At 41.3% G+C, this 14,529-nt stretch overlaps 1 protein-coding gene across 1 annotated transcript in view; it reads left to right on the top strand.

The window, feature by feature from the left end:
* The window catches only part of LOC101345519 (protein argonaute-4), a 39,380-nt gene extending 26,715 nt beyond the window's left edge, over positions 1–12,665 (top strand). Inside the window, exons 15-17 of the mRNA XM_004371950.2 lie at positions 5,327–5,428; positions 5,696–5,895; positions 11,219–12,665. Coding sequence (XP_004372007.1) covers positions 5,327–5,428; positions 5,696–5,895; positions 11,219–11,327 — 411 coding nt within the window. The 3' untranslated portion in view covers positions 11,328–12,665. The remainder of the gene's footprint in view (positions 1–5,326; positions 5,429–5,695; positions 5,896–11,218) is intronic.
* Positions 12,666–14,529: the final 1,864 nt, after the last annotated feature.

The following is a 14,529-nucleotide window of genomic DNA, read 5'->3' as shown; positions in this document are numbered from 1 at the left end:
TAGATAGCCACCAAGTGTGTGGTGTAGGCTCTCACTTACAGTCCTAGACAAGCATGGGTGATTGGTGTAGGTACAAGCATCTGGCTGCAGCAGGGGGACATACCCTGAGCAAGGCGGGGGGCTGATGACTGCCCCCGAGTGTCCAGGAGAAAGGCGTGTCCCTGTTTCCTGGAGCACATAGGTGTGTGGGTTTTGCAGCCAGACTGTGAGCACCTAATGCTGTTGGCTGTAAGGACTGGGGGCACCTCTTACTCATAGGCTCCTCTCGCAGGTGGCTAAGTGGTGTGGGTAGAGCCACCAGTCCTCAGGCCCCTGATGTGGGTAGGTGAAGACCCTGCCTAATGGGCAGAGCAGTGTCAAATGTCAAGAACCTACCATTTCACAGCTGAAACAGTTGAAGTTAGAGTTCTGGTATATACCCTTTTGTACTGTGGTAATGAGGGCCTACGCTCTTGAGATGGGCCCACACAAGTCTGTGCAGGGGGAAAGGCACTCAGAGTCCATGGATCCCTTATACCTGTGCCTAGGCAAAGGAGCTGTGCCTACCCTAGGTTCCTTGCTTAGGGGAGCTGGCAGTTTATTTTTTCCCCGTTGTTAATTTGTTCACTCTCCAAGGCAGGGAGAATGGCTCCGGGCATGTGATGGATCCTACGTCTGGCCCAGGGGATTCAGCAATTCCTGAAGCAGGTCCAGGACCCAGTGCAGAACAGGGAGCAGGGAGGTAAATGGGAGAGAGGTTTTTCCCTAAGGGGGTGTTTTTGATCCGAGTGTAGGCCTTATGCAATTACTTATCTTTCACCAGATAGAAGGCTGCTTCTCACTGGTTCTGGGTGGCCATGTAGACTCTCTGGCACTAGGTCTCTGCCAGCGCGGAAGATGCACCTCCCGAGCTCAGCTGCTTGCCTGCCTCATTGCTCACCCAGGAGCTACTTAGGCCTGAAGGGCTCAGGCTCTCGCTGAGTCAGGTCTGGCAGCTCCTTGCTGCTTCCAAACCGCCTCTTCCCCCCCCGCCACTCTGTCCAGCTCCTCAACTCTGCCTTTGATGTTCAGGGCTCCCAGATTGCCATATATAATCAAATCACTTGTTTTTTCAGGTCTTTGTTGTAAGACAGTCCACCAGAAGTGTCTGACTACTCCGCCATCTTGGCCCCACCTCCAGCAGTATGACTTTCTGGGTCCACCGCCCACCTCTATAACGAGGCTTTCTTTGACTTCTCTTCTTCTTTCTGTCCATTAAACACTGATGTTTCCTGGCATTTCATACTTCTCCATCTTTTCTCAATCTCAGCTTTCTTGCTTTAGTCTCAGCCACTTTTCTGGGTTTACTGATTTGCTTATAGGCAGTCCCTGGGTTAAGAACATCCAACTTATTTACAGCCCTTAGTTACGAACCAACCACCGTAAAGCCTATTATGTTAAAAATTTGAGGTAGGTGTGATGGTTCTTAATAAAAAACAGGTGCTACTGTGTGACACACATCAAAACATTATTATTCTTATTACTGTATTATTATGTTAAAGATGTTTTAGTGTATCTGGAAGTGTTTCTTTAATGTTTTTTATGCATAGAAAGGCATATTATATACTATATACTAAGACAAACATTTGACTAACTGACGTTACAAACGAACAGTACCTAACTGTTTCGACTTGCATACAAATTTGACGTAAAAACAGATTTAGAAATGTAAATCATTCATAATCCAAAAACTGCCTGTATTTGTTGTTTTTATGTGCTGTCCAATCAATTTTTGACTCAGTGACCCATGTGAGAGCAGAATTGCCCCATAGGGTTTTCTAGGCTGTAATCTTTATGGAAGCAGATCACCAGTTCTTTTCTCCCATGGAGCCACTGGGTGGGTTTGAACTGCCAACTGTTCGGTTAGCAGCTGAGTGCTCTACCATTGCTTTACCAGGCCTTCTTTATTTGCTTATAGATTCCTCCATCTGTATTTCCAGATCCAAACCTTTCTATGCAGCCCTTGATCTGCACTTCCAAATGTCTACTAGACATATCTACTTAGATGCCCTATAAGCAGTGTATCAGGCAGGATAGGCTAGATTATGCAGTGGTAACAAAAAACCCAAAACCTTAGTGACTTCTTTATTTCTTGCTCACATTACACATTCATTGTGGGTCTGCTGCAGCTGTGACCCTGCTGTCCTGTCTTTGGAACCTCAGCTGTCAGAGAAACATCTATCTGGAACCTCGCCAGTTGTTTGGCAGAAGGGGAGAAAGATACACGACATGCTGGCTCCTAAAGCTTCTGCCCAGAAGTAACACAGTTCAGGCCACATTTTATCAGCCAAAGCAAGTCACATGGCCACCCTCGAGTTAAGTGGGTGGGGATGTATAATCCTCTCCCCAGGGAGGAGCACTGAGGGAGTGAGCTAGAATATTTGGCAACAGTCATACAATCTACCACATGCATTTCAAGCAAAACACGTCTAAACCTTCTACTTATTGTTTTATCCTCATCCAAATCGTATTTTTCCGCCTCTTTTCCTTATGTTCTCTAGGTGTGTGTTAAGTCAGTCAAGCTAAAAACTTTAGGGAAAAAAAAAAAAAACCCATTGTCATCAAGTCAATTCTGACTCATAGTGACCCTATAGGACAGAGTAGAACTGCCCCATAGAGTTTCCAAGGAGCACCTGGTGGATTTGAACTGCTGACCTTTTGGTGAGCAGCCATAGCATTTAATCCCTGTGCCACCAGGGTAGTTGTCTTTAAATTCTTCTCCTTCTTCCTGTACTCCCATACCCAGCTGGTCAAATAGTCCTCTGTGCTCTGCCCTGAAATCTCTCTCCTACCAGTCCTTCCTCCTGTGTGTTCCCACTGGCCTGAACACAACTCTTCTGGATTACAGAAGACTCCAAGCTGTCTCCCTAGCTCTATTCCTCCCTTGCAAGTGCATCTTCCGCCCTGCTGTCAGGGCTGGGTTTTTAAAATACAGATCTTATTGTGCCACTCCCCTGCTCAGAAATCTTCAAGGATTCTCCGCTGCCTACCAAACACTTTCCTGTGGCGTTCCGTGTTTTCCCAAGGTAGTCAAAACCTAATATTTTAGTTTAATCTTTCAGCGTGCCCTCATGCACTTCCATTTCCCATATACACTGTGCCTTTTTATCCCACCTGACCGCCTTTTTCATTGTTTTTGTTAAAATATAATTTAGATATAGTGAAATTTGCCCTTTTTAGTGTACAGTTCCGTGAGTTTTAACAAAGGCACGTACTCGTGTAACGACCATCACAATCAAGATATAGAACAATTCTATCGCACCAGGTTCTCCTGTGCCCTTTTGTAGTCAACCGTTTCTCCTACACCAGCCCCTTGCAACCACTGATCTGCTTTCTGTCCCTATAGTTTTGCCGTTTCCAGAAAGTCATATAAATGGAATCATACAGCCTTTTGAGTCTGGCTTCTTTTACTTAGCATAATGTATTTAAGATTCATCGAGGTTACTGTGTGCATCAGTAGTTTGTTCCTTTTTATTGCTGAGTTGTATTTCATGGTATAGATGTACCACAGTTTGTTTGTCCGTGCCTGAGGTTAGGGATATTTGGGAGGTGTTTCTAGTTTTCATCCCATCCTCCTTTTCAGCTTCCACTTAATCCTATAAAGCATGACTCAAATATTCCTCCCTCAGTCCCCAGCTCTTCCCAGTGTCTTCTATAATGTCCTTTTCACATTGCGTTGCAGTTCGTTGTATGTGGTTTTCATTAAGGGCAGGAGGACAAGTTCATTTGCTCTGCCTGTTCCTCTCCGTCTTATCCCCAACATCTGCTGCAGAGCCTGGCACATGAGTGCTCAAGCAATAATTCATGAATTCGATACACCTGGCTCCCCTTTTCCCTGGGGCAGCACCTCTTTCGGCTCTCATGTGATTTTTAAAAAAAAGAGATTCCATGATCAAATACATTTGGGAAATGCTGTATACTCCTATCTCCCTCGTTGAGATTATGCATTACTACTAAGTAAAGGTTCTGAGAAATCATACAGTTGAAAAGTCTTTTTAACTTTGGTTTAACTCAAACCAAAAAACCAAACCTGTTGCTGTCAAGTTGATTCCGACTCATAGCGACCTTATAGGACAGTAAAACTTCCTCATAGGGTTTCCAAGGCTGTAAATCTTTATGGAAGCAGACTGCCACATCTTCCTCCTGTGGAGCAGCTGGTGGGTTCATATCTTCTGTTTAGCAACCTGAGCACTTAACCATTGCAGCACCAGGGCTCCTTACAGTTTGACCCAAGGTTTCTCAAATTTGTTTGACCATAAAACACCTAAATACATTCTGCAGGGCTAATATTCCTAAAGAACACACTTTGGGAAACTGACATACAATACTAGAACCATTATAAGTCAATTACATTTTCTCTTGTCTAACTAGGTGCCCAATATCACATATGAATTTGATGGAAGGAGATTTTTTCCCCCTGTACTCATAGATGTATACATTGGTGTATGATTGTCAGCTGAAGGCAACAATAGTTGGAAGGGAGCCAAATAAATTTCCATCATATTTGTGCTTATATGCTAAATAGACTTCTTCGTATTGAACCCTGCTGTACAACAGAAGAGAGTGAAAATTGACCAAATCACAAGATTTAATTCCTTTCCTCATAAATGCGCTTTTGCAGTTCTTTTCTCTGCCTCCCTAGAAGTTTGATTTTAGAGTTCTGGCTGTAGAAGAACCTTAGCATTTTAAAGGTGTAAGAGATCATCACCTAATTTTATAGATGATTAGATTAAGGACCAACGATATTATGCCTTGTTCAAGGGATGTAGTTGCAAGGCTGGGCCTAGATCTGAAACTCTGCCTTCTTGAGTCCCATTTCAGTGCCTCCTTCCTAATAATGCATGTGCCGGTGGCTTAAATTCTTTTATTGATCCCAAAAAAGTATTTGTTTTGTTGAATCTGGTGAACCAGTTCAAAGATTCCTTCACATGAATTTTTACTGAAAGTTGTGGATATTTTTTACTCCATATAAGGAATAAATCTGATTTTGTAGGGGGGAGAGTCCATATTAAATGTCAATTTTTTTTTGCCTCTGTGAACATATCAATGTGTCATCTGTAAATAGATAGAGGTAAAATAATACTTTGTCTGGATTCTCCTAGAGAGACTCTGGAGTATATTTGTTTGAGAAAATACCTAAGGATGAAATGGTTAGGTTAAGGGAATTCAGTATCTTGAATTATACTGGTTTTCAATACTTAAAAGCAGTTTACCAGCTTGTTGCCAAGTTAACACATAAAAGAAAAAAAATGGCCTGAGCGCAGTTTGGCACTTGGGTGACTAATTACTTTTTTTTTTTTTTTGGTAGGTGGGGAAAAGTGGCAATGTACCAGCAGGCACTACAGTGGATAGTACCATCACACATCCATCTGAGTTTGACTTTTACCTCTGTAGTCATGCAGGAATTCAGGTAATTTGGAAGCTGGTCCAGATCTTTGACTTGATAGGGCTATGTTTGTAAATTCAGCAACTAGCTTGAGTAGACTTGTTATTAAACACTGTACATAACTCTGTTAATGCTTGTAGCCTAAAACTGTTAACTTTTGGTCTAAGTATCAGCTTGTAGGTGTGCTAGGTAGAAATACTTCTGAGTTTAACTAGTAGGTTTCAATTCTTCTCTTCTCTTGGATAGTCAACCTGTATCAGAAATATATTAATCATAAAACTCTCTCTCTAGGGAACCAGCCGTCCTTCACATTACCAGGTCTTGTGGGATGACAACTGCTTTACCGCAGATGAACTCCAGCTACTGACCTACCAGCTGTGTCACACCTATGTGCGGTGCACACGCTCAGTCTCTATTCCAGCCCCTGCCTACTATGCCCGGCTTGTAGCATTTAGAGCAAGGTATCATCTGGTGGATAAAGATCATGACAGGCAAGTTTCTCAGACAGAATAAAATCTCTTTGTATTTTAGCAGCCTGTTAAAAAATAAGTTACCGTAGAAAAACTTTTCGGAAGATTTAAACTTCCTTTTAGGGTTTAAATTGCAAGCAGTGAATAAAATTGCATGTGTCTTTGAGAGCTTATAATGTGACTTTTGGTCCAAGAAGTGCTGAACTTGTTTATTCTTGTATCATTTGTCTAAAACCTGCCCAAGGAAAGTTTGGAACTGCCTGTGGTTTTGCCATAGAACCAAATGTATTTCAGTTCTGCTCCAGCCTCAAAAGGTGGTCAGCCCAGCACTTTGGCTTGAGTTAGAGACAGGCCTGTAGACTCCACCTCATGCAAGGGGGACGTCCTTACCAGTTCGCTTTGCTTTCAGTATAATCTGGAAGAATAAACGAGAGTGAACTTGAGTGTCTATGGAGGGGAGAAGTGCCAGACCATTCTTACCCCCAGACAGGGATCTTAAGGCATTTTGACCTGTTACTGAGCTACTATTAAATACCTAAACAAGCTCTCTGCATTAATTTTCTTTTCCAAATGACCATCTGTGAAGTGTAGCAGTTTCTTGGCTTTTCCCCAAGTCTGAATTCAGCTGCTAAATAGTAGACATTCCACTGCAAGTCTATTTCTGTAAGGGCTGAAGATATGCTATTGTGGAAAATGTCCAGCTGTGGCTTTGCACCTTCCATTCTGTAATATACATTCATTCATTCAACACATTTATAAGGTATTGACTGTGTGCCCAGTACTGTGCTAAAAAACCCCTCAAAACCAAACCCACTGCCATTGAGTAGATTCTGACTCATGGCAACCCTATAGGATGGAGTAGAACTGCCCTATAGGGTTTCCAAGGCTGTAAATCTTTACGGAAGCAGACTGCCACATCTTTCTCCCACTGAGCAGCTGGTTCGAACTGCAGACCTTTTGATTAGTAGCCAAATGCTTTAATCACTGCACCACCAAGGCTCCTCGGTACTGTGCTAGGTACTAAAAATGCTAAGATGAGTAAGACATGTTTCCTGCCCATGGGGATTTTATGTTTCAGTATAGGAGACAATACAGGCAGATATAAAAACTGACAATTAGCCCAAAGCAGTATAGATAAAAATGCAATGGCATGTCAAAGGAAAGGCAGAGAAGATTTCATAACTGGATGGGCAAGGTTTGGGTCTACCAAGAAGGGAAAAAGATTTTCCAGGCAGAGAGAACAATGGACCCAAAGGAGGGAAAAGAAGTGACATGTTTGGATAATAGCAAGTTTTCTTTGGCTGGAGAATATTAAAGAGGAGTAGCAAGGATGAGGCTTGTAAAGTATCTGAGAGCAAGCTCATATTTGTTAAATGAAAAATGATATTCCTGGGATAGAATAGACAGGACTTGACTGTTAATTGGGAATGAATGGTTGAGGAGGGGATGAAGTAAAAGATGACTGATATTTTAAGCCTAGATGATAAGGGTAATAACAATAACTAGAGAAGTCAGAAGGGAGATGATAATTTACAGTGAACGAAGTCTTGTATATTACATGGTACCCTTAACAGGAATGTTCAGAAGTTGTTACTGTTGCCCCAAGAAACCAAAGTTCAGAGGAGTTATTACTTGTCCAAGGTCATACAGCTAGTAAGGGGAAAGCAAGAAGAGATTGGTGGCACACTAACATTGACTGAGTAGGTGCATTAATTCATTCATTCAACAAACGTTTATTGAGAATATGCAATGTGCTAGGCACTAGGGATACAGTGGTGAATAAAATAGGTAAAGTTGCTGGTTTCTTGGCATTTACATTCCAATAGAGAAAGAAATAATTATCAAATTAATAATTTAATTTCAATCGTGTTTAGTACCATGAAAGAAAAGTACATGATGCCATGAAAGCTGTCCCAGGTGCCTCTGACCTGGACTTTGGAGTCGGGGAAGATTTCTTTGGGGAAAATGACATTTGAAAGAAGACTGAAGGCTAAGTAGTAAAACAGGCAGTGGAGATTCTTATGTAGGCATTGTTAAGGATCTGGACATTATTAATTCTTGCAGCAATTTGTATTGACTGTTATTACTTTATTAATCCTTCCAACAACCCATTAAATAAGTTCTGTTGCGTTTTTCAGTTGATCAAAAGAGGTACATTGTTTTTGTTGTTAGGTGCCATAGAGTCGGTTCCGACTTGTAGCAACCCTATGTACAACTGAACAAAACACTGCCCACTCCTGCGCCATCCTCATAATCGTTGCTATGCCTCAGTCCATTGTTGTAGCCACTGTGCCATTCCATCTTGTTGAGAGTCTTCCTCTTTTTCGATGACTCTCTATTTTACCAAGCATGATGTCTCTCTCCAGGAACTGGTCCCTCCTGATAACATGTCCAAAGTATGTGAGACCTAGTCTCACCATCTTTGCTTCTAAGGAGCGTTCTGGTTGTACTTCTTCCAGGGCAGATTTGTTTGTTCTTTTGGCAGTCCGTGGTATATTCAGTATTCTTCACCAATATCACAATTTAAAGGTGTCAATTCTTCAGTCTTCCTTATTCATTGTCCAGCTTTCTCACGCATATGAGGCAATTGAAAACATCATGGCTTGGGTCAGGGGCACTTTAGTCTTCAAGGTGACATCTTTGCTTTTTAACACTTTAAAGAAGTCTTTTGCAGCAGATTTGCCCAATGCAATGCATCGTTTGATTTCTTGACTGCTGCTTCCATGGGTGTTGATTATGGATCCAAGTGAAATGAAATCCTTGACAACTTCAATCTTTTCTCCATTTGTCATGATGTTGCTTTGGTCTAGTTGTGAGGATTTTTGTTTTCTTTATGTTGAGGTGTAATCCATGCTGAAGGCTGAGATCTTTGATCTTCATCAGTAAGTGCTTCAAGTCCTCTTGACTTTCAGCAAGCAAGGTTGTCATCTGCATAACGCAGATTGGTAATGAGTCTTCCTCCAATCCTGATGCCCCATTCTTCTTCATATAGTCCAGCTTCTTGGATTTTTTGCTCAGCATGCAGATTGAATAAGTATGGTGAAAGTATACAACCCTGGCACACACCTTTCTTGACTTTAAGCCACGTAGTATCTCCTTGTTCTGTTCGAACAACTGCCTGTTGATCTATGTACAGATTCCTCATGAGCACAATTCAGTGTTCTGGAATTCCCATTCTTCGCAATGTTATCCATAATTTGTTATAATCCACACAGTCGAATGCCTTTGCATAGTGAATAAAACACAGGGAAGCATCTTTCTGGCATTCTCTGCTTTCAGCCAGGATCCATCTGACATTAGCAATGATATCCCTCATTCCACGTCCTCTTCTGAATCTGGCTTGAATTTCTATAAGTTCCCTGTCAATGTAGTGCTGCAACCACTTTTGAAAGATCTTTAGCAAAATTTTACTTGCAGTGATGTTAATGTTATTGTTCAATAATTTCTGCATTTGATTGGATCACCTTTCTTGGGAAAAGGCATAAATATGGATCTCTTCCAGTCAGTTGGCCAGGTAGCTGTCTTCCAAATTTCTTGGCATAGACTTAGTGAGCACTTCCAGCCCTGCATCCATTTGCTGAAACATCTCAATTGGTATTCTGTCAATTCCTGGAGCCTTGTTTTTCACCAGTGCCTTCAGTGCACCTTCTTCCTTCAGCACCATCGGTTCCTAATTATATGCTACCTCCTGAAATGGTTGAACGTCAACCAATTCTTTTTGGTATAGTGACCCTGTGTATTCCTTCCATCTTCTTTTGATGCTTCCTGTGTCATTTAATATCTTCCCCGTAGAATCCTTCAGTATTGCAACTTGAGGCTTGAAATTTTTTCCTCAGTTCTTTCAGCTTGAGAAATGCCAAGCATGTTCTTCTCTTTCGGTTTTTTTATCTCCAGGTCTTTGCACATTTCATTATAATACTTTGTCTTCTCAAGCCACCCTTTGAAATCTTCTGTTCATCTATTTTATTTCATCATTTCTTCCTTTTGCCTTAGGTACTCTAAGTTCAAGACCAAGTTTCAGAGTCCCTTCTGACATCCATTTTGGTCTTTTCTTTCTTTCCTGTCTTTTTAATGACCTCTTGCTTTCTTCATGTATGATGTCCTTGATGTCATTACACAACTCATCTCGTCTTCCGTCATTAGTGTTCAGCACGTTAAATCTATTGAGATGGTCTCTAAATTCAGGTGAGATATACTCAAGGTCGTACTTTGGCTCTTGTGAACTTGCTCTAATTTTCTTCAGTTTCAACTTGAACTTGCATATGAGCAATTGATGATCTGTTCCGCAGTCGGCCCCTGGCCTTGTTCTGACTGATGATATTGAGCTTTTCCATCGTCTTTTTCCACAGATGTAGTCGATTTGATTCCTGTGTATTCCATCTGGTGAGGTCCACGTGTATAGTCGCCATTTATGTTGCTGAAAAAAGGTATTTGCAAAGAAGAAGTCATTGGTCTTGCAAAATTCTGTCATGCGATCTCTGGCATCATTTCTATCACCAAGGCCATATTTTCCAACTACTGATCCTCCTTCTTTGTTTCGAACTTTCGCATTCTAATCACCAGTAATTATCAATCCATCCTGGTTGCATGTTCCATCAATTTCAGCTTGTCAAAGTTGGTAAAAATCTTCAATTTCTTCATCTTTGGCTTTAGTGGTTGGTGCATAAATTTGAATAATAGTCCTATTAACTGGTCTTCCTTGTAGGCATATGAATATTATCCTACCGCTGGCAGCGTTGTACTTCAGGATAGATCTTGAAATGTTCTTTTTGCTGATGAATGCAATGCTGTTCTTTTTCACCTTGTCATTCCCGGCATGGTAGACCGTATGATTGTCCGATTCAGAATGGCCATTACCAGTCCATTTCAGCTCACTAATGCCTAGGATATTGTTTATGCGTTCCATTTCATTTGTGACAATTTCCAATTTTCCTAGATTCATATTTTGTACATTCCATGTTCTGATTATTAATGGATGTTTGCAGCTGTTTCTTCTCATTTTGAGCCATGCCACATCAGCAAATGAAGGTCCCAAAGGCTTGACTCCATCCATATCATTAATAAGGTCGACTCTACTATGAGGAAGCAGCTCTTCCCCAGTTGTATTTTGAGTGCCTTCCAATCTAAGGGGCTTATCTTCCGGCACTATATGAAACAGAGTTCTGCTGCTATTCATAAGGTTTTCACTGGCTAAGAGGTATAGCGAGACATAATTAGTTAGTTAAGGAGCCAAGGCCTGGGTCCAAGATCTTCTTGAATCCAGTACTATTTGTGCTATTTGGAGCATGTGAAGTTTAACATGGTCTTCAGTTACGCCTGACTTTTTGGTTTTTTCTCTTTGCAGTGCGGAAGGCAGCCACGTGTCAGGACAGAGCAATGGCCGTGATCCTCAGGCCTTGGCTAAGGCCGTGCAGATCCACCATGATACCCAGCACACGATGTATTTTGCCTGAGAGTCTCAGAAAAAGAACTTAACCAATTTGACACCCCATGCAGCCTCAAAATGTTTCAAATGTCTACCACCTCTAGATAGAGCCAAGTTGACTTCAGGTGGTCTTCTACCAGCAGCTCGGAATAGTTGCACTGAATTTATACTTCGCAGCACTGTCTGATTCATCAACACAATTGAGCCATTTTTTAAAAAAGTAATAGATACTCATAGATTATCTTTTCTGATGCACTGGACTGAATTTTTACCTCAGTGTGCAAAGGCTGATCAGCCTGAACTTTCTAAAGGACTTTACAGGAAAGGTTTCTATAGAATATTTTGCTAGCTGTGGTGTTCACGGCATCCCTCTAGTCTTATAAGAGAAGATTATTCCTTTTTTTTGGTATTCATCCAGTGGGGTGTATGCATAAGTGGGAGAGAGAAATCAAACAATCTACTTCAGTTCAGTGTAACTTTTTAATTGTATGGGTCCATAGACTTTTTAATGGAGATTTCTGACTTCACCACTGTAAATGCCTTTAATGAGCATTAATTTTTGAAAGTTTTACAGAGTTTTATTAGTTTTACTACTTTATCTTATTGATCTCTGCAGACTTGTGCTGGTGCAAGTACAGGCTGCCAGGCAATTGCACTATATTTGGCTGTAGATTCAGACAGGCAGTTCTCTTATTTAGTTGACCTTTGTAAATGTGTAACATAAACAGGTATAATGCATGTCACACTGACAGATAACACTGCCATGGTAAAAGTACTCATGTCTCCCCGTCTCTGAAAAAAAAAATTAGCTTTTAGTATTTTCCAAGTTTTCAGAAGTGCCCATTTTATGCTGCTGTGTGGTTTGTTAGATCTAAATGATTTTTAAACTTTTCTCATACAAAGTTAACTTTGGCAATAAACATTTTTTAAGGGCCCTCCACTTCTTCCCCCTGACAATGTCATTTTCTAGATGAAATTTTGGTATGATTTTTTTCAACTCTTTCTTATATATCACAATCTGGCAATTTCTGAAACCAGTCAGAAAAGACATATATCTCCATGCCTTTTTAAAGACTTATTTTTACCTGTTTTATAGCCACAGTTGGTCTCCTGTCATTTTGTTTTAAAATAGGCTAGAACCAGGATGCTTCCTTACTGGATAGGCCTTGCCAGTCCTTAAGGAACATTGAGTGATGCTGCAACTTGCAAAAATGTACCAGCATTTAAAGCCCTCCCCCCGCCCCCGCCCTAGAATCAAAGTTACTCACACAATTACTTGCAGTGCAAATTTTTTGCCTCTCTTTCAACCTGAAATGTACTTGGTGGGGTTTCCTTCCCTTTATTAAACTAAAACTGTATAGAAAAGCTTGATTTTTCTTAATGGACTCTGGATTCCACTCACAGGGAGATAGGATTCCTTTCTTGTCCAGACAGAGAGTTGATCTAAAGCAAGCATCAGTTAAAATATAGGGAAAAATGAATTCTGTATTTGTTGTTGTGTGCTGTTGAGTCAATTCTGACTCATAGTGACCCTATAGGACAGAATAAAACTGCCCCATAGGGTTTCCAAGGCTAAAATCCTTAGGAAAGCAGATTGCCACGTCTTTCCTCCCACAGAGCCCCTGGTAGGTTTGAACCTCCAACCTTTCAGTCAGCAGCCGAGGGCTTAACCATTGTGCAACCAGGGCTCCTATTCTGTATTTACTGTAGATAATACTTTGTGAATGGACAACAGTTACATAGAGTCTTGGTAGTTCCAACCAGTGTTTCCCAGCCCAAATTGGACTGATTTGTAATTCTGTAGCCTTGAACCTCAGGAGTGAGAGATGGAGAAGGGATAAAAGGCCGAGAGCCACACTCCGTTTGGCAGAGGAAGGTGCTGGGAAGAGATAGACACAAGGTTGTAAAAACAATTTTACCTCCTCTGTGTGGAGACTGCTGATGGGGAAACACTGGATCTAATGGTGAAGGGTGTTTGCTTGAACTCATTAGCCAGTCCAAATCTCTTAAACGAGCCTTCTCAGAATCCCAGCAATATAAAGCACTGTTTTTCTTCAGTCTTTTAACAAGCTTGTAAATACATTGAAGTTTACATTTCCACGTGCTGTTGATCAGAAGCACCACCAGTGTTTGCTGAGACTGGTCTTCTGAGCGTTCTGTAATGTTTGCTGAGTCCTATAGCTCATTAAGATGAGTGCAAATGTTCTTATCTTCTGCAGATAGTGGGATGAAAGCAGGTTCTGTTACTGAGGCACAACATAGGCAGGAGCGAAGAGATGGCAGATGTTCATTTCTTAAGATTTTCTTATTTTTTTGCAAATACCTCACTTGGATAATACAAATCAGGACATGTTGGTGAGGGGCTGACTGCTGCTTTTATTCACACTTGTTCAGGGAGAGCACAGAAAAATACCCTTCAGCGTGACCACTCTGGACCCAAGAGGAGAAAAAACGGAAGAGTTTTTAGGAGAAAGAGGACTCACTGGAGTCCAGGATGTGAACTCTTGGTAGCTAGCTGACTGGCCAGTGGACACCACACTTGCACTTGAGTGTCTCGGGCTTGCTTGTTAATAACACACAGAAGAAACTTGCTTCTCACCATCTCCTGGCACGTACGGAGCAGGGAGCAAAGGTGGAGGCTGGGAAGCCCTGGTCTGCTGGCCTGCAGTTGGGCTGTACGTTCAACCTCGAACAATACAGTTTATAAGACCTCAGTCACTCCTAATACACTGGGCAAATCAGTGTGGTGGTGGAGAAAAGCCGGGAGGCCTATTTTTATAGGAAAACAGTACCATTAAGGGTGCAATGCTGTCATTTTTGGACAAAAGGTAAGAAATAGGGAGGAACTAGAATTATTGGGAAAAAAACTTGCTGAGGGGTGAATCTTTAAGAGGTAGGTAATCGTTACAAAATCAGAGTTGCAGCAATACTATTGCAAGCAAGTCTGAACGCATAGTTTTAATTTAATTCGACTTGACAATTCGAATATGTAACCCCTTGAAAATAACTGAATCATTATGCATGTGTCAATCAATGGGAGGTGTGCATTCTCTAGAAGTAGTTTTAGGGTGTTTGGTTTTTTACAATGCAGCCTATTTAGGCATTGTCATGTGGTGTGAAAGATTTAAATGTAGCAACGTTAAAGAGTAATAATTTGGGGAGAAGGAGCAGGTAAGAGAGCCATGAAGACCCAAATATTGAATCACTTATGTTTTGTTGTTGTTAGCTGT

Source organism: Trichechus manatus, unplaced genomic scaffold (genome assembly GCF_000243295.1).
Source record: "Trichechus manatus latirostris isolate Lorelei unplaced genomic scaffold, TriManLat1.0 scaffold00015, whole genome shotgun sequence".
Taxonomy (NCBI): domain Eukaryota; kingdom Metazoa; phylum Chordata; class Mammalia; order Sirenia; family Trichechidae; genus Trichechus; species Trichechus manatus.
Note: the sequence above shows the minus strand (reverse complement) of the source record. Positions and strands in the feature narration are given on the sequence as shown.